Source organism: Psittacula echo (assembly GCF_963264785.1).
Source record: "Psittacula echo genome assembly, chromosome: 12".
NCBI classification, from domain to species: Eukaryota; Metazoa; Chordata; class Aves; order Psittaciformes; family Psittacidae; genus Psittacula; species Psittacula echo.
This window is the reverse complement of record NC_137747.1, coordinates 4,618,179-4,640,021: the sequence shown is the minus strand read 5'-3', so window position 1 is coordinate 4,640,021 and position 21,843 is coordinate 4,618,179. Positions and strand designations below refer to the sequence as shown.

At 38.0% G+C, this 21,843-nt stretch overlaps 1 protein-coding gene across 2 annotated transcripts in view; it reads right to left on the bottom strand.

Annotated features, from left to right (window-relative positions):
- SULF2 (sulfatase 2) overlaps positions 1-21,219 on the bottom strand; it is a gene marked incomplete at its 3' end in the record, with an annotated part of 59,549 nt that extends 38,330 nt beyond the window's left edge. Inside the window, exons 1-3 of one of the 2 annotated variants that reach the window (XM_080627990.1) lie at positions 20,991-21,219; positions 15,440-15,679; positions 1,964-2,115 (exon numbers count right to left, since the gene is read on the bottom strand). In XM_080627990.1, the coding sequence (XP_080484116.1) occupies positions 1,964-2,115; positions 15,440-15,679; positions 20,991-21,165 (567 nt within the window). In that variant the 5' untranslated portion in view covers positions 21,166-21,219. The remainder of the gene's footprint in view (positions 1-1,963; positions 2,116-15,439; positions 15,680-20,990) is intronic. The other variant, XM_080627991.1, reaches the window with a different exon arrangement.
- Between the last annotated feature and the right edge of the window lie 624 nt (positions 21,220-21,843).

Genomic DNA, 21,843 nt, shown 5'->3' with positions numbered 1-21,843 from the left:
GCCAAAAGACCAAGTAGAAACATTTCCCCCAACCAATTTCTATTTTTGAAGAGCTCCAGATTGCAGAGGTTGTTGCAGACGGTGCAAACACATACGAAACTAAACACTCATCTAAAAAAGCTGACAGAAACTGAAGAAAGAACAATCAAAGTAGAATATATCCTGCTAGAAAATCTGCAAGAATTTGCAAAGATCTGATTTTCAGAGGGAAAGTGCTCAGCTGTTGCTTCTGAGGACAGAATCAGCAGTGTTTTTTTTCCAAGTTTTCCACCAGCATATAATTAACACTAACAGTGTCAAGTAGACAGGGCTAAAAAATAATTTGATTATATTGTTCATTGCTGGAAAATTCAATTCCCAGCAACAAAAGCAGCAGAAGCAGTCTTGTATGTCAGCTTCTGTTTGTTCATTTGAACTCCAGTGTTAACACCAACAAGTGCTGTTGCTCTGTGTACTAGCATCTGTTTATTACCATAGCTCTGCATTATGCAAGAGTATGAAGATTACAAAAACATTTACATTTTATCATTTTTTTTTTAATTTATTATCAAACTCAGTAAGGAAAACTAAACCAAATGAAAACCTAAACATCTTCAAGTATTGCATACACAAACCAGAGCTGAGAATATTGGAACACACAGTTCCCTGTGGGCTCCTTGGAGCAATGGGGAGCAGGGCCCTATGAAATCACTTGCCTGACATTGTTCCATGTAAGATCTATTTCCATCATAACATTTTTGGTACATGGCTTTAGAGATTAGCTCTCTCATTCTTCATAGATGAGAAGACAAAAGAGAAATAATTCTGTACACCAGGTGCCCCTTCCCCTTGGCAGCTGGTGATAGCAAAGGAAACCCTAGAAGCCTGTTAAGTTTTATCTTTCAACACAAAGTACATTCAATTAAAAAATGACAAATAGGGGAGGGGAAAGGAGAAATCAGAGACATCAGCCTTTCAAAGGAAAATCTGACTGTGAACACATTGCTAATGAAACACAAATATGGAGACAGGATTTCTGCTCAATAAGACAGAGCAAACCGAGTCTTTGTTGAGCAAACACACTTTACAAATTAGTGTCACTCCAGAGCAAGTCACCTTCTTAAGTTATACACTACTTAAACTGCAGCAGTTTATGGATAAATTTATTTACCATCATACTTCAGAGACAACTCAGGCCATTTTAGGAATTCACAAAAGCTGGTTCCTTTGGAAAGATAACTCATTTGGCTGAAATAAACACGCTCCTGACTGCAAAGAGGTAACTGAGCTGCAACATGTGCTAGATGAGGGGGGAAAAAAAAAAAAGGTACTGCATTTGACAATGGTTATGAAGCATTTTAGTAAATTTGGCCAGGGTGTAACATCCTTGCGAGGATATTAGAGAACATATGAGCCTGTAACAATGCACAGAGATATAAATTCAATAGTTACATTCTCAACTCATTCAGAATAATCCTAAGATATACACCAAGATATTATGAATTCTCCATCATATTAAGACTGTGAAACAAGTTCCTTAAACTAATACAAAAAAGATGGGTTTAGCTGGAGGGAACTGGATTCTTATCTCACTTATGTTTGTGTAACTCCACTGGAGTCAGTTCTATACCAGGGGAATAGATGACAATCAGACTCAGCACACAATAATTAAGTATACCAAGTACAGAAATTGTTATCATGCAGCTTTTAAACTGATTTTACTTCAGCTCATAATGCATAATACAGTCTCAGGACATTTTGTTTGTTTCCACTGCTGCTAACAATGTTTTCTGTAACATGACCCTCCTGGAATGGAAGATAAGGAGAAGTCCAAACATGACGCCTATTGGGTTGTGGCTAATGTTACATGGAGCAGCTTTCACGTATGAAAAGAATTCTTTAGTTAGATTGAAGCCATGAAGCACAACCTTCTTGCAGCCATGCCCAAATGTAAAAATAATAGAAATAAATCAGTAGGACCTACCCTGGAGTAGTCATATCCATGCTTCTCCTTCACTCCATTTCTACAGAGTGTATAGTTATAAAATCGAGAGTTTTTAAGTAATCCAACCCATTCTTTCCAACCAGGAGGCACATAGGAGCCATTGTATTCATTGAGGTACTTTCCAAAGAAAGCTGGGGTAGAGAAAACAGAAGCATTAAGAAGGTGTATATAAGAAGCATAATAAGAAGATGTAACAATCACTTCAAAGACACTGCATTTAACCATATTCTTTCCTTTCTGTCTCTTCTTAGAGGAGCTTTTTCTTCATTCCAATACAAGTAAGATAAAAGGTAAGTTCTAAGCTTGTCTGCATTTACTTCAGAGATCCAGATCTTATGATTTACAATCTGACTACATAAGAGAGAAACTGGACCACAAGTACCATTATATTTTCTTTATGATACATTCAGATTCAGATGAACAAAACAGAGAATGCCTAAGACACTGCTGGTTGCCACATTATCTCATCCTGCTCTGAATCACTCAATTTAGCTACATTTTTCATTTTGGTTACACCCACTTAAGCCATCTCCACCTAAGGAACTGGCAGAAGCAGTGAAGTTACTAATAGGAGGCTGGCTCGGGAGAAATGATGACAAATGAGGACCATAAATATGATGGGATTTTAAACTGGTTGCATAGAAGAAATGAAGCAGCAGTGGTTTGGCAGAACAAGCGCAGAATGAGGACAAGGGTTCTTGCAGAACACTGGGCAGGCATTTGAGCCATCCTGCCAGAAGAGCTCCGTGCATGTAAGCCTTGCTCTGTAAGCACCAAGAGTACAGATACAAAAGGTTAAGGAAAATGAAAAGCATTAGATTTCTATGAGAAGAACACAAACCCTCTAAAGCACACGATGTACCCAACAATACTTTCACACCACTGCAGTTAAAAAGTTAAATGAAGGAACATATTTTTTAGTATTTAGTATTAGTTTATATATCATCACTAGGCAGTTACAGGATAAATTACACCGGAAGACTCCCATTTGTCTAGTTAGTTTTTTAAAGCTTAAAGGCAAACTTTTGCTCTTGGGTCTGCAGACTGCACTGCAAATCAGCACCTGACTTTCCACTATCAGAGCTCCCATCTCAATTTTTGAATGATCAGGCAATACACGTTAGCATTGCCATAGCGACTAGCACAAAGATCTTTACACTTGTTCCACAGCTACACAGTGTCTGCAGGATCTCACAGCGGCCATCTATCAGTGACTGTCTGTGAATCTATGAGTATAACAGACTATCTAAGATTTGGCTCTTAGACTAAACCTCACTTCATTATCTACAAGCCTTGAGTACAAATTCATATTTTCTAGATTCTTAATGACTTTTTCTTTTGAGAACGCAGCCTGTAATGCCTGAGACTGCACCTTCTTGTACTTAAATAAATGAAAGGAGCAATAGTGTGGTTAGAGTAAGACAGGTTTTCAGCCAGCCTCACTGAAGTCAACGGATTTACATCTATTTGTAGTAGGCTGAATATCCCTCCAAAAGACAGACGCAGTGTGAAACACTGAATGTTTGAGATCTTTTAAAGTGTTTGAAAGAGATACGTGTTGACAAAATTACAATCTACATCACAGATGAGGAGAGCACATCTACTGGTACACAATTAATAAATTCCTTAAAATTATACCGTGCTTTCAAAATATTTTTCAAAAGCTGATAAGGTGTTACGCTGTTTTCCACACCAGCCACTTACAAAAAGGTTAAGTGACCGATAAGCATGCTGCTGCAAAGAGTTTGTTTCACTGTCCTAAACTACCTCACGAGATCTTCATTAACCAAGCAAAGTAAGCTGGCAGCAAAGAACAAAACAAAAAACTACTCCACTATGGATGAAAACTATCATGTTACTCAGGGACTGTATTTATACATGAACAACTTCTCTAAAGACTGAGAGGCAACTTAAGCAGTTATGGGTATTAAGCCAATACAGATGCACATTTTTTTCTTGCCCTAGTAATAAAGAACACAGGACTGAAGCACTGCCTGCTGCCTAAAGTAGCAGGGATGCAGAAGGCTGTCCAAGGCCTTTTGTCCCACATTCAACATATTACATCCAAACAGAGATATATTTGGCATTTCTGCTCACGGGAACCAATCTGTTCCTAAAACCTCTGGCTGAGCCAGCTAAAGAACTCAGGAAAGAGGCATTCTGTAGAGAATTACTTCATTGTTTTTCTGCAGAGGCAATAAAGTCTGGTGGAAGTTCCTTCCCGCACCTTTTGCATCCCCTCATTGTACATTCAGGATGCCTTTATAACCTTGCATGGATGTTCAAGTGCTTTAAATGATTTTGTCTGCTGTTTCCAATCTTCCATTTCATGTTCCTTCCTTTCCTCCCTCCTTCTCAGCCATTTAAAGGCTTGTTATTCACAAATCTTTAAATGTCACTCCTCTCAGTACAAAATATTGGTTAGAAAAAAGCTCTCTTGATGCTGGCGAAAGATCTTGATTTTGGATTGTAAAGGTTCTCTCACATACACTTTTCCCCCTCAACAGATTAGCTCACCACTAGAGACAGCTGCTCACTAGCATACACATGCCTCTGGTACGTCCAGTTTCAAACCACTCCAAGATTTCACTAACAAACATTCAAAGAGGCTGCTGTCTGATATGCTCAGCCATGTTCCTATCTCCAGTCTATGCAATGATCATTAAACAACATCCAAATGGCTGTTTTTAATAAATGCATTAAGAATGCGATTTTCCTTTGCTTTCAACACTATACAATGTAGTTTGTCCCAAGACTACATAAAACAGGATATGTAAGAATTGAGTCCTTTGTACACTGTTACCACTTCCGCGGGGGTTCATAACCTTCTGAGGTTCTTTGCTCAGTCTCACCCTTGGACGATAAGCACCTGGAAAATTCTTCGGTACAGAGTGGAATTTTTACAAGAGGTTTTCTTTTTTAAACTCTTCCTGTGAGGAAATAAAATTGCACACAAAAGAATTTTCCCTGCGCTACCAATTAATACAAAGGTCTGCTCTGAATATAACACAGCCGTAGACATATCAAGGCCACAGCTCATTGCTTAAAAAGCAGATCTCATGTATTGTCAAATGGAGTGTAAAAGCACAATTAGAACGGACATCAAGGCATCATTTACCAGCACCGGAAACGTTCAAGCCAGATCTACCGTCTATCTATATCATTGTTGCGGTTTAACCCCAGCTGGCAACTATGTCCCAGGACAATCATCTACCAGCCTCCACAAATATGTTGGATTTTTTTTTCCCCTTTTTTGAAAAACATAAAATCTTTTCCTACTTATCTAAAAGTACTTAACACTACTAAAATGCATCCACAAAGGATATTCACAAATCCTGCATTAAATTGAAAACTAAGATAATTCAGGATGCATCAATAAAATGATGCAGGAGATCATTCATCCCTCTATTCCATATGGACTGCCCAGCAGTTGGACATAACAGATCTTTTTCACTTCTAAAACTAGGAATGCAGTGGAAGTCAACAGAGGTTCACCAGCGTAAAGCTGCCAGATCAGATTTAGACACCCATTTTCTGTCTTTCATCGCTTCCTTGATTTGGCAGCTCTGATTCTGATCATAGTCATCTGATAGACTACTGGCCAAGATCACTTATCCATTCCCCTAATAACCTGCTTAACTGTATGATCATAGTGTTTATGCTAATTTTAAGTAAAGTAAGAAGGAAATCAATAAAGGAACATATGAGAGGAGTACTGGCAATAACTTTCTGACAGTGCCATGTTACATTCTATTGGGAAGCAGTGAAAGATAGAGCTCTTGCTACATGTAAAGCCAAAGCAGGCCATGCACTAGAAAAATATACTCTGTGGAACAACATTAGCCAGGCTTCAAGGGAACCTAAGAACCTTTTCACCTGTGGGGCGATTACTGAGAGAACAAAGCCAGCTCCTCATGGTGGTGCATGGTGGAAGGAGAAGAACGAACCAGCACAGACTGAAACAAGTGAGGTTCAGCCTGGATGTAAATAAAAGCTGTTTCACAGAGAGAAAAGTTGAAGAGTGAAACAGGTTGCTCAGAAACACTGTTAATTCCAATCCTTGGTGTTTTTCAAGACTAGACTGGATCAAGCTCTCAGCAACATGGCCTGGGACAGGCTTTGAGCAAGCAGTGGAAAAGAGATCTCCTGAGGTCCCTTCCAACCCGAATTAGCCTGTGATCCCATGATGGAGTCAGTGACTTATGAAGCCCATCTTCAGTTGAATATACATGATTCTTGGATTTGAGAATTTTGGAATATATTTGTAAAAATTCATGGTCTCACAATAAATCCTTAAGCTGAGAAAAAGTAAAATTCAGCTTTTTGTTGCTCCCAGAAAGTACATTCAGTATTTACACCACACATCGCTCCTCCTGGAGTCTTCATATCTTTCATGCTAGCTACATCTACCTATTAGCACCCCATTAAATCGCACTTACCACCATGACTGTGACTTTAAACTCACCTTTTAAGCTATTAACCCTCTACATTTAAAAGAGAATGTTGTGCATTAAGTACTTGAAAGATGTATTTAAAGCAGTGTTTTTCTGACATATTTCAACAGCCAAATTTCCAGGTATTAGGTTTTGAGCTGTGAGTCTTAGTTGCTCATAGGGATTTGTCTACCCCTCTAAAAGCTTTCACTTCTGTGTCTGATAACAGCTGTTCCCAGCTCAAAGTTGAACAATTAGCTACAACTGAGCAATCCCTTAATTTTGGACTTGGAAAAGGGGTAATTTCAGATCTTCTTTCTGTTGTACACCTAACAAAAAATCACTTTCAGTACTTTTTGTCCTCTAAGAGACAATCGGAGGAAAGCAGATGAGAAAGCACTCTCAGCATGGCTAAGTACGCATGCAACAAGCAGTAAGCCCAAAGGTCAATTCAGCTTTGCTCTCATATCATGGCCAAATACGCTCAAACTGTACAACGGACCAAATCCAGTGAAATTTATGGATTTAGAGCAGAAGTATGGGGGTTCCAAGATAAAATCCTATAAAATCCAGGACAGATCAGTTCTTACCAGGTACCAAAGTAACTGACCAGATTTTCCAAAAAGCAGTAACTCCTAAGTGCTGAAGTCACCTGAACAAAATGGTACCAATTGGCACCTTTAGTGACAACTGGAAATACAACACTACTGCAGAGATTCAAAGATACAATATTAGTATTAATATCTCAGTAACGGCAATAAATCTAATGAGTTGCTCAAAACATTCAGTGAGTTCCTGGATTTTAGAGTATTTTTAAGGAGGAAAAGAAGGGCTTAAGACCACATTTTGTTCTTGCTTAGTTACACAAGTTCCAGAGTGCTAAGGAAGACTGGGCTCTAAATACTTTTTTTATTTCTTTTCCTTTTTATGTCTGCAACAGTCCTTGAAATGACAAATTCATTGAAATACTCACCCAGCTAGACCAAGGAGAGAAGTACAGGTGTACACACACACACACACACACTTCTAGTCTATTGCACATGATGGCCCAATTTTTCTCTTACCTATAATACACTGATAGCACAAAATTTTCTTAAAGATCACATGCTCCAGCCACCATCATAGGGACATAAAAAGAGTATTACTAAAGGCAAGAGCCTTTACATGCACAGCTTTTCTCTGTAACTGGAATAAAAATTATCATTACAATTCCTGAAGCATAATAGCTGTAAAAACCACGTTGTACAGTGGCTGGTATCCACTGCAGTTAGAATAGCCTACAGGCTTTCTTGTTATGCCAGGGGACTAGTTTGATATCTAGTAGGACAAAGGCAATGCACGGTAATCTTTATGACACCTTTGTTCCCTCTTCCCGAATTTGCATTGCACATTCCTCAGCTGTGGCCAAGGATCAGTGCCAAGATCTATTTAATGAATCAGGGGAATTGGCTGAAAGGGAACAGATGAAGCCAAATAAAACAAAAGGGCTCAAACCAAATATTTTGAAATGGTCAACAAGGAACCAAACTGAAGAATGCTGATGGGGAGCCAAGTCTTCCTTGTCCTTCTCAGGTGAGGAAATTCCCAGTAGGACTGAGGCCAAGCCACCTTCACTAATGTCTATGGCACAGCCTACAGAAGTTCAAACACAACTTGAATCGTAAGGCACAAATATCTTTCCGAACAGCCCTCTCGCACACACACACCTTCTAAAAGTTAAAGGAATAAAATCTAGAAACAGTAACCTTCCTATCATCAATCTTTATTACAATTCATGACTCACTGTATTGCAGCTGTATCATTTCCTATGCCAGGCAGCACATGAGAAAGCAGGTCTGGCTGCATGGTTTAGAGCACTACTCCACAGCACAGGTCACTGTCAGCAGTCAGCCTCCTCATACGCCCTGGTGGCCAATCCTGACCATTCAGATTTTCCATAAATCACTTCCCAACATCAAAATTGCAACACAAAGTATTTTATTAAAAATTTACCAAGGGTATCACTCCCCATTTTACATATCACAGTCACAGAAGAATCTTAACCTTTAGATTTATCCTCCTCTCTTCACATCAACATTTCCTCCTCCACGCATAAAACCCCCAAACCTCCCCAACGGTGGATTGTCAGACCTATTTTTTAATAACAAACAGTCTAAGCAAAAGCTCATCTATCTTGACGCTGAATCTTTACTGAAATAGCAAAGTCTGCACCACGCTACTTGGGCCAGCTCCAAAAGAAATTAATTTAGAGCCATTTTGTCTCTAGGATTTGAAGAAAACCCAATTACCAAGTTTTAGGGAAGTACCAAGATACGCTGTGAAGAAGAAATATTTGCTGTATTTTAACAAGCTGGGTTTTTCCACACAGCAATAAACTTGGAGGAACACTACTTAAAGCATTAGCTCATAAATAAAAACAATGACATTTTACTGAACCCAACTAAGAGAGAAGTCCAAACCTGGTTCAATATAACCACAGAATTCCTTTCAAAAAGGTATTTACTGAAAGAGAAGAAATTTAGGTTCTGAAGAAGTTTATTGCCTGTACATTTACCTTTTACTTTTGACATACATGACACTTCAAATAATCAGTCACATTTTATAGTCCTGAAAGGCATCTATCTCAAAAACATATATAGTCCTCCCATGCCTTTCATGTACACAAGGCCAAGTGCTACCATCTCTAACTTGGAAGATGAGACAAAAGTCTCAGGACAGTACTCATAGTAATGAAACATACAACAAGCCATGGGGGTGTTCCAGTTCAAAGCAACTGGAATTCAACTTCCAGAAACTGGAATTAGAATCCGTCTGCAGTGTCTATGCCATAGGCACCGGCAAGTCTTTGCAATCACCACTGTTCTCCTATGCACTTTATTAAAAGATGGCACAGAGCTCATTGTTCTATCTTTGAATTTCCACATCACTAAGCTTTTCCAGTGCCCACTACATTGTGTATCACTGCTGTACAGGACAAGTATCTAACCATGGTGTTACACACTACAATATGCGCGAGCCATGTAGAACACTCATACCTTTGGACATATGGGAAAAAGGAAAACTGCATTCAATAAATTACATTACTAAAATTAGAATATTTTGAAAGACTTCAGAAAAAAAAAAAAAAACCAAACAAAACCAAAACAACAAAATAAAACCAAACCCCAGCATTCTAGAAAATAAAAGAATGCAAGAAGATAACGGAAGGACTTGAACTGCTAGCTGGAGATCTTAAACTGGATTGAGAAGGAGGGAATTTCTTCTCGTTTCTGGCTGATAAGCTACCTAATACTGAACAAAAATAGCACTGCATGATGAAAAACTTAATAAGCCAATATGTTCCTTTACTTTGTTAAGTTCTGCCATCCTAAAAGATCTACACTAATAAAGACTTTAAAAACATATTTATCATGTATGTGCAAGTATTTGGTTCAGCCTTTAGCTGTTTTGAATACTATGAAACGATAATGCTATTTCTGAAGAAATATCAAGCTACGAATAACTTCTTACTTGAAATGATAAATCAGTATGATAAAGCCATTACACTTCAAGTGGTAAAATGGGCATCCTATCAGAAGAGTACATTATAGTAGGGGGAAAGAAAAATATGAGGTATTTGGCACAACCTACAACATTTTATGTTGAAAACAGATTTAGAGGAAGAAATAAAAGAGAAGGTAAGAAGGAAACAAATTATGACTGGAAATAAGGGAGCCACAGACATTATGTGAACTCTGTAGTTGTGGATGCCTTGGTCTCAGGCTCCTGGGGAAGTTATACTGGATTACAGGCTATCTTGTGGATTTTACTCAGCAAGTTACTCACAGAAGCATATATATATTCCTTTCTTCAGGATAGTTAAAACGTGTGCATTAGGCAACATAAAGCTGACATGGAGAAAACAGGTAATGAAAAAGTAGCTGTACAGGTAAGTTTCACTTCTACAATGTCTGCATAATCCTCAGGAGACCACAGGTCTACTTAATGTGCTCTCATTTTAAGCTATCACAGTTTAGAACTGATATTAGCACTGGGAGAAAAAGAAACTCTTTAACACATATAAGACAGGAAATCCAGAGCTGTCTTTGCTTTGAAAATGCCATTCTCCAGAATATTTGCAGGATATTCCAGCTCAATAATTCACTGCCATGGACCAAGCCCACCAGAAGCAGTAACATGGACAAAGTCAGTGGTTTTGGGCTACACATCAGGCCTCTTCTTGTGTCCTTTCCAGCACAGATCCTTGGTTTCCTATTGCAGTAACAGCTCGCAGTACAGCTGTTATGTCCAATCTTTCTTTTAGACCATTTTCAAGTCAAATGGTCTCAAACTAACAGGTATAAATGGACAGATCTTGCTAAAATAATATTTCCATAGAGAAAGCAAAAGATTCAAAGAAACTCATTTACCTTACAGATAAATAATTCAGAAACCTGATAACCAGTTTTGAAAAGTCACCTGGATGTCCTGGAGATGAGAATCGTAACACTTCCATTCCTGATCTTGCAAATCACTTCTAAAAACCAAGTCTGACTCATAAATCACTTCGTTATTATTTTTTAAAATGGCCTTCAGTTCTTCATAAGCTGCAGGTGCTCTTTGTCATGCATAGAGAATGTTACTCTAACCTGGATAATCAGTTTTCTTTATACACAGGTACCATGACAGTGAAGCACAGCAAGGCAGAGTGGGCACTCAACTGTGAAACACAACCTGCATCTTTTCATGTTGCTCTTCACCTTCCCGTGACCTTGTAGACAGTACTTCACTATTCTGTCTCCATTTCCATCTACTCTTTGACTCCTTAGGTCACCAGTGATTCCCTACCAAGCAGTTATACACAGAGATCAACTTCAGTTAAGTTTTCAAGTATTTCTGTAATAAAAAACAGCAACTGCCAACTACTGTGGAGAGAGCAAATTGTACAGCAAGGAATTGATAATCTGAGAGTTTTTCTCCTGGCATGTATCTAGATATTAAAATCTGATCACATATTTTTCAGGTTCAATCCTCCTTTAATAAACATTTGCCAATAGCCTTTCTCCTCTTTTTTACAATTTAATGGTAAAATTACTTCAAAATGTCAAAGGCTGAGACAGTGAAGTGGAAAAAGAATTATTTGAATGCAGTCAGCCACTGTATCTTCTTAGTCTAATATTAATGGGAGGAAATGGGAGATTGTCACTGAATTTTAATGAATTCATTACTTAATTATTGTAAAGCCCTATGAAAGTGCTAAGAATGATTATTACTTTTATTCCCAAGAATATTTTTTACAATGGCAGAGATGAACCTCCCACAATGACTTTTCTCTAGGTTCAAAATACATGACTGGTGCAAAAAAGCATTTATTAATTCTTTGCTCAAGTATGGACTTAGAATCAGAGCGAGATACTGACATATTACCCTACAAGTAGCCACTTTTTCCTCTGCTAATGGGTTTAGTTAAATGAATAGGGTTAGCTGTACTATAGGGCACTGCTCAACAGGAACAAGGCTAGTAAGTCCACCAAAACATATACTGCATTCGCTGCATACCCAGCCACGTTATTAAGCACAAATATAAATTAACAGAACCCTCTCAGAAGATTCAGTGAAGCAAGTGTCCTTCTGCCAGGCTGAATTTGGCCCACCATCCCTAATTCTGTTGAATTTAATAAGATAAACATGTTTTTTCATTTCCTGACTGCAGATAAGGCTGACAAAATATTCTGAAATCAGTCACCAACTTTAAGACCTAGTCATTGAGCCAGCCAAGCACAGGAAAAAGAAAAGCTTTTCTCATTAAGTAACATCTAAGGGAAAGTTGAAATCTGTATTCCAATAAAACATCTTGGTATTTGTTGCTGCAGGACCCAAGCATGCAACAATGCATCATGCATTTTAAAAGCAGTCTCACAGAAAGAGATGGGTATGTTCATGGAAAACAGAACTTTTTTTCCGTAAATGTTTACACAAGAACCTTTGGCAGAGAAATTCCCTGTCACTCAGAAAGGTTTGTCACGGATCTCTTTGTTTCTTTTCCATTCTAATCATCTCCTGCTCCAAGCTGAAGTATTAGCATCCATTAATTTAAGTTAGTGTTGATTCAGATGTTGCTTACACTGACTTTTCCAAAGATTAATTCGTCAATTGACTTGGTTTGTTTACATAAATTGTCCTTCTTGCCTAATTTCCCACAATATATAATAGCACAATGAGGTGAGAAGCTCTTCAAAAATCAGACCGATTGCTTTAATATACTGACATTGGGAACGTGCTGTCTGCATGCAGAGGCTGTGTGAAAAGGACACAGATTCAAGTCGCTGTTCAGGACACTGGCATTTCTTAGACTGTGAGGATGGGTTAACGTTTGCAATATTTACTGCCTCAGTGGCTTTCATTGTGGAAGGAAAACCCATTCTTTGCCTTGTCATGCTATTTATTTTAACCAATCCACATAAAGTGACAGTGAGCCTTATGCATGATGGTCGAAACCCTGGCTGTTATAGGCAAAGAAAGAACTTCCCTTGAGCTCAGCCTCTTCTTTTCAGCTCTATTCTGCAAAGTCTGGTGCCTAACAAAGTTGGCAGAACTTTTTAAAGTGCCAAATTTAAAAGACATAAAACAAGCAATTGAGGCTGAAACTGAAAAGCAGCTACAAGAAAGTCACACCTTTTCCATCTCCTCTTATACTTCTTACTTGTAACAGAAGAGAAACATGCCCCACACTGCTCCCTCCTGCCTGCCTACCACTGGCATGTTCCCCAGAGATGTCAGGAGCAGCAGAAGTCTGCAGAGATTCAACCTGTGCAGATGCCACAGGGAAACACTACAATGCAGGAAGAACAGTCCCAAGCAGAATCACCTTCTGTAAGAGAACACCACACAGGGAGATCACAAGGACTAGAGCAGAGCGCAAGATGTGAAACAAGCAGCAGGGAGAAAAACAGAGGGAAGGCTGAGTGCAGTAGAACAGCACAACTTCTTCCTTCAAGTTTAAACAAAAAAGAGAGACACATGGGGAGAAGGCCTGGCTTCTGAATTAACGGAAAAACCCAACTCCCTTCCAAAATAATAGCTTTCTCACTCCAAGGTTGTGAACTTCAATATAAAAGCAAGCCTCAAAAGGCTTTATTCCTCATGGCTCCGGGCCTCTTTTTCTTCTCCTCCTTCTTCTTAAAAAAAAAAAAAAAAAAAAAAAAAAAAAAAAAAGGGTGGGGAGGGAAAATCAAAAATTTAAACTGTCTGTTTGCAGCACAAACCGTGGAACTCAATAATAATAATAATAAATTACAAATGAACTCCTGTGCTTTCCAGATCTTCCTTTGCTCGCTGCAGTCATGTTCAAAGAGCACTCCCCACTTGAGAGAGACTATATTCATCATCTCCCAGATGCTCTCCTTAGTAGGCTACTTTTGAAACTGAGAGAACAAGGTTCTCAAGTTCAATTTCCCGCTGTTTCTGAAGCAGGTAAATCTGATCAGATCTTTGGGGAAGAAAAAGCAAGAAAAGTAAACCAATACCTTCTTACTGCTTCATAGTGGGTAACTCAAGACTAACTAGATCAGAAATGAACACCCGCCCTCAATGATGGCAATTACCATTTAAGTTTGTATAACAACACGTCACATTTAACTACATGAATGAGGAGCTCATTTACACCTGAAGACTGCTTTGTACTTGTAAAAGTACTATTACCTTGTCTTCCAATAAATTTAATTTGCAAATTAAAAGAGAAAAAATTAAGGCTGAAAGTATAAATACAGATTCAAGAAGATCTTGAGTCTAAATTTAAGCATTAAGTTAATGTAAGAATTTAAGACATACAAATACCAGGACACCTGCAATAGCTACGCACATTGGCAGAAATAGCAGGTGCTTGAAATACAGTCACTAAATGTAAAAATTGTTATAATAAACAAACACCAGTAAACACAGAACAAATAATCTGTGAAGAATAAGCCATTAACCTTGGTGTGGTATTCATATGATCACTGGTATCAGTGCCAGGAATGATAAATGAGGGAAACAGCAACCAATTAATAAGGTATGTGCACTTCCTCCTATTTATTTCTTTCCAGATTAATTCATGTCTTTATTTTAGATAAACAAAACAAGGAAATTACCTATTTATTTTAAGACCAAGACTTTGCAGCAATAATGTAAAACTCACGTGAATAGTTAGAAAGAAAATAGTGACCTTGTTACGGTTATTATTCAGGATTTATGCTAGTTTCTAGAAGCATACAAAGAAAAAAGAAACCCGTATACTATCAAACACAACTATCCTACAATACTATGGTGTATATACTATAAGTAACTCAACTACAACCAGGTTTATGCCTGTTTCTTATCATGAAAAAAGGCATTCGCAAGAATAGTGAGAAAACCATTGTAATAGGCAAGGACCCAAATCTCATTTCTGGAGAATGCACGAACAAAACAGGCGTGAAACACACTATATATTTTCTGAAATCAGGACATTTTCTCCTAAGGAGCACTGCATGCAAAGGGGATCATTTGTTTCTCAGGCATACATCTGATCTTGCCCATTATTCCTCAGTCATTATCCTCAGCACCTTTCAGGGAACGAATTGTCTAGAGAAACCAATCTGGCTGACAGCTCTGCCTCAAAGTCCAGAATGAACAGGCCCTTCTCTTGTATTCTTAGTTTGATTAATATATCCTGTTTATGACAAATTCAAATCACTAATTTCTTTCCACAGTATCATTCTTGTCTGCTCTGTGCACTTCAGGTAATTGCAGGGCATATCACCTTTGGTTCAAGCATGCATATTATTTTATCCTTCCCAGCTTCTGGGAAGTCTTTGGTTTTGTGTTTTAGGGGGATTTTTTGTTTGTTTGCATTCTCATTTCCTCAAGTAAAAGTACAAGGAAGCTAAACCTACATGCAAGATGGAAGCTTTGGCACGCTGCACTGCTCCAGTCCATTAGGAGAGCAAATTAAAATACTATACACATTAGCGCCTCTACTAATTAGTCTAAGGAAGCTTTCAGATAGAGCCAGCCTTGATCTTACCTGTCCTATATCCTGTGTTGTTGAGGTACACTGCAAACGTACGTATTTCATGCTGAGCCTGCCAGGATGGAGAAGAGCAGTTCTCATTGTTAGTGTAAGTGTTATGGTTGTGGACGTACTTCCCCGTAAGAATAGAGGAACGAGATGGGCAGCACATGGGTGTTGTAACAAAGGCATTGATGAAATGAGCACCTCCATGTTCCATGATCCGCCTTGTTTTATTCATCACCTGCATAGACCCTGGAATAACAAACCATTTCAGAATTATTTCAGTCACAAGAACTAAGAGCTCACATGTTACATCAGAGACCAGAACAAAGCACATGTAGTAACGGAACAAAGCACATGTAGTAACGGCACTGTAACCTCATAGCAAACCCAAAAAGATTATTGTCCCTCCTGTACAGAAATTCTCTTGTTGTTTTAAGAAGGACCAAATACTGAAGAGTCCTAAGTTAAGATCTGACTCAAACCTGTTGACACAGGTAACAATGCTTCTTTAATTTCTCTCACTCTAAGTTCAAGATTTACCACAATAACTCTCTGCGCTACCTGTGCAACCTTTTTTGAGCCATTAGTACTCTTCCAGTAGCTGAAAGCAAGAAACAACAGGAATGAGGCTAAGACAACGTGGCCTGAGGGTGAAATTCACTTTGTGCAGCAACCCTGACCAAGGTTTGCATACTCAAGCATTATTTACGCCTTGCTTTCAGAAGATACCTGATGCACCGCATTTTGTGCCAATTTTCTGCAAAAGGCTGAGGGCTGTAATCACAGAACCGTTGAGGTTGGAAGATTATTTATCCAACAGCCTGCTCAAGCAGGGACTGAGCTGTTCTCTAAATAAAATGTTCTTTTTCCTAATGTGAGGTATTAGCAGGTATTGATTTATGCAGCCTTCACTGAACCAAAGTAAACCCCTCATAATAATTTCCATAACAGCTCACTGAGCTCTATCTATCCACTTGATCCATTTTGATAATCGTGTTATCTAAAACTCTCCAACTTTTCTTAGGCTTGGTTCTGCAAAATTGTGTTTTTAGATGACAGCTTGGGACAGATAACACCCTGTAGTTTATTACCATCAATTAAAACCAAGCAAGCAAGTTTAATTAGCAGGGACTTGGATGAATTGGGGTAATTGGAGCAAAAGTCTTTTTGCCAACAATTACTAAAAGCCATACTGCTGCCAAATGGCTGGTCTGTTTCCTATTTAAGACAAGGCTTTGGACAAAGACTTATCTTTACTATAGACATCCACCTAGCTAATTCTGGATCCATATCAGAGTTCTTCCTACATGCAGAAAACAGCAATGATCAGAAGAAAAACAGACATTTAGTTTCCCTCATCTATCAGTGCCTGACAGTTAAAACTGCAACAGAGTGACTTATACTTGATCTGTGAAGAATTTCTATTTTACAAAGAACTTGTAATGGTACTTGTCCTCAGTGTGACCATGAAAAGGACAGTAAACCTTTCCATCATCAACCTTCCCTTCATTTTATGAGCTGAGCAAGCCAATAGACAATATGAAGATGAAGGTATGGGCTCATGCTGGAGTAGGGTTGGGGCTAACTTACCTAAGGCTGAGTTGGATTAGTAGTTCAGCTTTAATCAATGTATCCTGCAACCATCTGGCATAAACTGTATGTTGTTTCTATCAATAATTGGTTTAGGTTTCTTCTAAGCTCTTTAGATAGAGATTTCATTATGAAATTGCAACAGTAAGCAGGTTTGATACAGGGCACATTGATATAACCAGGAGTCAAAACCTAAAGGGAAAATAGTCATAAGCCACATAAAGGAAGGCCAATTACTACTATAGGTCATGTCACCTAAAAATTGCCATGGTATTAGTTCCCTTGAGATCCTTCTTTTTCTTGGGCTAGAGCCCATGTCTGTCATACCACTTTTTGACAAGAACCAAGGCAGGTTATTGCACTCCTCCTTCAGAACTTGTCAAATTTCACATATCAGAAAGAAGTTCCTCAAGAAAGCAAGATTTTTTGTTTCTGTAACTGTGGGATAAGTGTTAGTGTTCAAAGGTGCTAACACTACAGTTAACAATTGTAACAGGCAATTATACATTACACAAGCCTGAAAACTGCAGACATTGCCTCTGCATTGTCTTATGAGCTAACCCAAGCATAAACAGGCAGACCATAAGAATGTTTTGTCATCCCAATATTAAAATACAATTTAACAACCTCTTTAAATGACAGAGGCATCTGTGCATAAATAACAGTACATGTTAAGACTCCCCTTGGGGACAGTAACCTCCTTTAATAAAACTGCTGTAATGACAAGGCCCTATATATCAACAGTCTAATACAAAAACATATGATCTAATCTGCTTCCCCAGCTTGAGAACTAACACAGAGTGACAGATCAGCGGAAGGTAAAAATCCAGCATACTCTTCTGCACAGTCTTAAATAGGCCAGCTTTAAATATTTTACACAGCATTAAACCAGCCAACCAAAACTTATTTTCTTCAGCTTGCCTCTGATACAAACACAGAATCGGGAGGAAAAAGTAGAAAATCATATCTCTCTGTCAGAAGATTAGTTATGTGTTAATCACCAACTGGAACCTCATCAAATCACCTCTTGAGATGGAAAACCTTCTGGGGTTTCATTAGTGGATATAGTAAGAGAAATCCTGCCTTGAAGTGTCAATATTTAATTCAGAAAATGTTCTGTTACCTAAACCCACTGATGATAAATAAAAATTATTCAGTAGTTACATGCAAAATTTCTAAGCCATTTCAAAAAATATCCATTGGACTACTGTGAAAATATGAAACTTTAATCAATGTGGTGCATTCAAGCTGCTCACGTAAAGCGAGGCAAAACCAAGGTGGAAATCCCACTTGACACTTGTGTGGTATCCGTAACTTTTCCCAGTGTGTCTCCACAGTTCACTTTACGGATAAGGCTGATATTTTGACTAATACTAATGGAGAAAACACACTGGTTGTCTATGAAAAAATACTGACTTTCCCAATAGTTGTGTTTGCTGTCAGAGGTCATAATTTACGTAAGTCTTAGGGAACTCCAGCTGTTGAAGAACATGTATTAAGTCCCAAGCAACTTGGTCTACTCTGAAGCACAATTTAAGAAGTGGTATCCATATGCAGACAAGTTAACTGAACCCCAGAATGTTAATTAACTGTCCCCTAAAGCCTTCTATATTTTTTATTCTCTTTGAACCTCATTAGACACCCTTTTCACATCTTCATTTCCTCTTTTATTCTCCTATTTAATTTGAACTAAGCTCTAAGGCCTTAATCTCTTTATAGGATAACTAAGAAAAATCAACTTCCATGCCACTTACAGTTTTTCAGAGGAAGCTGTAGGAACATACAAACTACCTCTCCCTCAGATTTTCTAACATGGCTGAAACACTTCCCAAATAATCAGATCTTTCTCAAACTATGAGATAATGAAATAAGCTGCTTTGTTTAACCACAGAAACAAGGCAGGCAAACCTAATTAAACTGGAGGTGCTGAGTCCATCACACAGGGGACATCAGCTTTATACTAACTTGGACTTCAATGGCTCTAATGGGGGAAAGAAAAGTCTTTGTTTTTAATTAATTCTTTCTCCTCGTCAGTATATTCCTCGTCTTTATACTCTGCTTGTCAATACAACTCCTTTGATTAGATAGTTAACTGAGTGTGTGTTTCAGGAGTTCTCTGTTCTCATTTGTCTTCTTCCATTTGTATACATTACAATTTACATTCATTCTCCTTTGACCTGAAAATTCTGCATTCTTTTCATCAGCCCTTCATAAATCTTCTCCTTTTTCAATACAAGGCTGAGGTTTGGTTTCCCACGTAAAACTTGTGGTTAACAGTAGTGCAAATTCAAAAAAGTAATAATAAAAAGTTGCACTCCTTTCCTGAAAGAAAGACATTCTGGTAAACTCCACCTGCTATTGATACATTATTAAATATATCTTAAATTGAATAAAGGAAAGGCTGTTAAGAGCACTTGAGACTGTGTTGGCTTCCCTTTTGCCTCAAAAGTCAGTCACACAAGAACAATGAAAGCTAGAACACCCATCAGTTACAGAATATTTTTAGAAGCAGTTATGCACAGCTTTCTTTGGAACAGTTTCACAGCTTCCAAGTTTTCCTTAGCTTTTGTTCATTATTCACATTTTATTCCCATCTTTCTTAAGTGCATTAACCACAATCCCCACAAATGGCAATTATGATTAACCTGGACAGCTCTCCAGACATGAATAAAAATTAATTCAAATAAATATTGGGTCTCCCAGAGCCATTAGGGGCAAATGACAAATATCAAATCTCAGCTTCATCAAATGGATTTTCCTTAGTTAGATCCTAATTTGTGTGGACACATGCCCATTATGCTTGAAATTGGAAAGCATCAGATTATCAGAGAAGAGAAACTATACTGCCCAAAGGACTTAGACAATTGCATCAGAAACAAGCAGGCTAGCATAAAATGGAAGATGATAAATTTTTTAGGACCACCTTCTGAGCCTGCAAGATAATGTAGTTAAGTTCTTTTGGATATGCATTATTGAAGCTGCTTTCTTTGTGATCCAAATAACCATTAGAAAAGTGACGATGACAACAACAACAAATAACTTTCTGATCCTACCAACACGAATTACATTTGTATTTTGTGGGGTTAGTGCCATAGAAGGCTTCCTCACCACCTTTGAGAAGAACTATTGTGTTCCATTTCTTCTGTGAGGTCTGCTTTCCAGTTCTTCCCAACTGTCAAAAACCTCACCAGACCACACATACACAAGCTCTCATCTTGCAGATGATCCACGCTTTATACCCACTTAAAAGCATATTTCTAATGCAAAATTATTAATGTAAACTGGTTTGTGTTAATCACTTCTAACTACACACAACATTTAACAAACATAAGCTTGTTCAGGTAACAAACCCAGCCTCTGTCAGTTAATTCATTATTCCAAATCATTAAGCAAAGCACGTGTTTAATCTTCATCTCCTTTCTTCAACAATTAACATAGCATTGAGTAACACAGTATGAAAAGGTCTTACTAAGTGATCTTGGTCAGTAATTAACTACACATCTAAATGGACAATACCAAGAACAGTATGACTATTCTAGGTAACATTTAAGTAATTAAAATTAAAATTGTGTGTGTAATGAACATCTGCAATTACACAAAAAAAATTGGGTAATTACATGGTGCAATAATCAGTTATGAATTTAAATCTACTGCTTTGGCACGTAGCTTCCCAGGTTAAACATGCAATCGCCAGAAGCATAGTTTAGCTGTCTAATGAAGACAGATCGGCAGGAGTCTCCTATTTCCACAGAAACAGAAAGTTTGGCATTTTAAGTTGAGACTAACTTTTGCTGTCCTTGAATTGCATATGGATGGAAAGTATTTTCTACATAAAGGTAGGTTTGAACTTCTGTTACTTGTTCTTCCTGTCATTTTTCACACTGATAAAAAATAATTATTCTGAACACAAGAATCTAGAATCAAGGCAAAGCAGTGTCATATATAAATTCTCTTTACGTTGGGCTCTTACCAAGTTCTACATCCTGATCATCAGTAAGAACAAGGATGATGTTTGGGCGGATGTTTCTACGGTCTCTTTGAAATCTTCCCTTCAGACGCTGATTTAACAGGAAAGCTGAACTTCCATCCAGCAGTGATAAAACAGTCATCATGAATAATCCAAGGACAATACTGTGCTGTGCCATATTGTGCTGATTTAGTGTTCTCTCTGAACAAGGTAGGCTAATGGCTTCTATTTCTTCTTTGTTTGCAGGTCTCCTATAAGGGAGAAGGAAACAAGTATTTATTTATACTTTGACCTCCCTGCCCCCCAAGGGACAGCAAGTTTCTCTCCAAAGTAGTAAAAAGCAATATACTTGAAATAATCTAACTCCTAATGAAAAAAACCCCAAACAGATCAATTCAACCTTTTTCTATAGTGCCAGCTAGAAGCAGAAACTTGAAAAATTCACAGTTCGTGAACTGTTACCAACGTCAGCAATGACGTTTCACCCAGTGCTCAAATTTGGCAGCAAGTTCAAGGATTTAGCAGGGTACCAAACCCTTACTTTTGCTTTGATACATGTAAAAAGCAACCTGCTTCCTTAAAGTTCTGGGATATTTTGAGACGACATTTTTGTTTACTGCATCAAAAATGCAGATGTTGAAGAAAAAAACCCAAACACATCTCTCCTTATTGCCACGACTATGGCAAAATTCACCGAATTAACAACACATTTGCAAATTCATAGAGGACCCTCAGACAAATGACTTGTTATACACTGATTTATCTTACAAATTTCATTACAGAGCAGAGCTGCCCAGAACTTGGAACTATGGTACAATGTTGTTTGAAGTCTAGTATAGCTTTGATGTTCATGTGA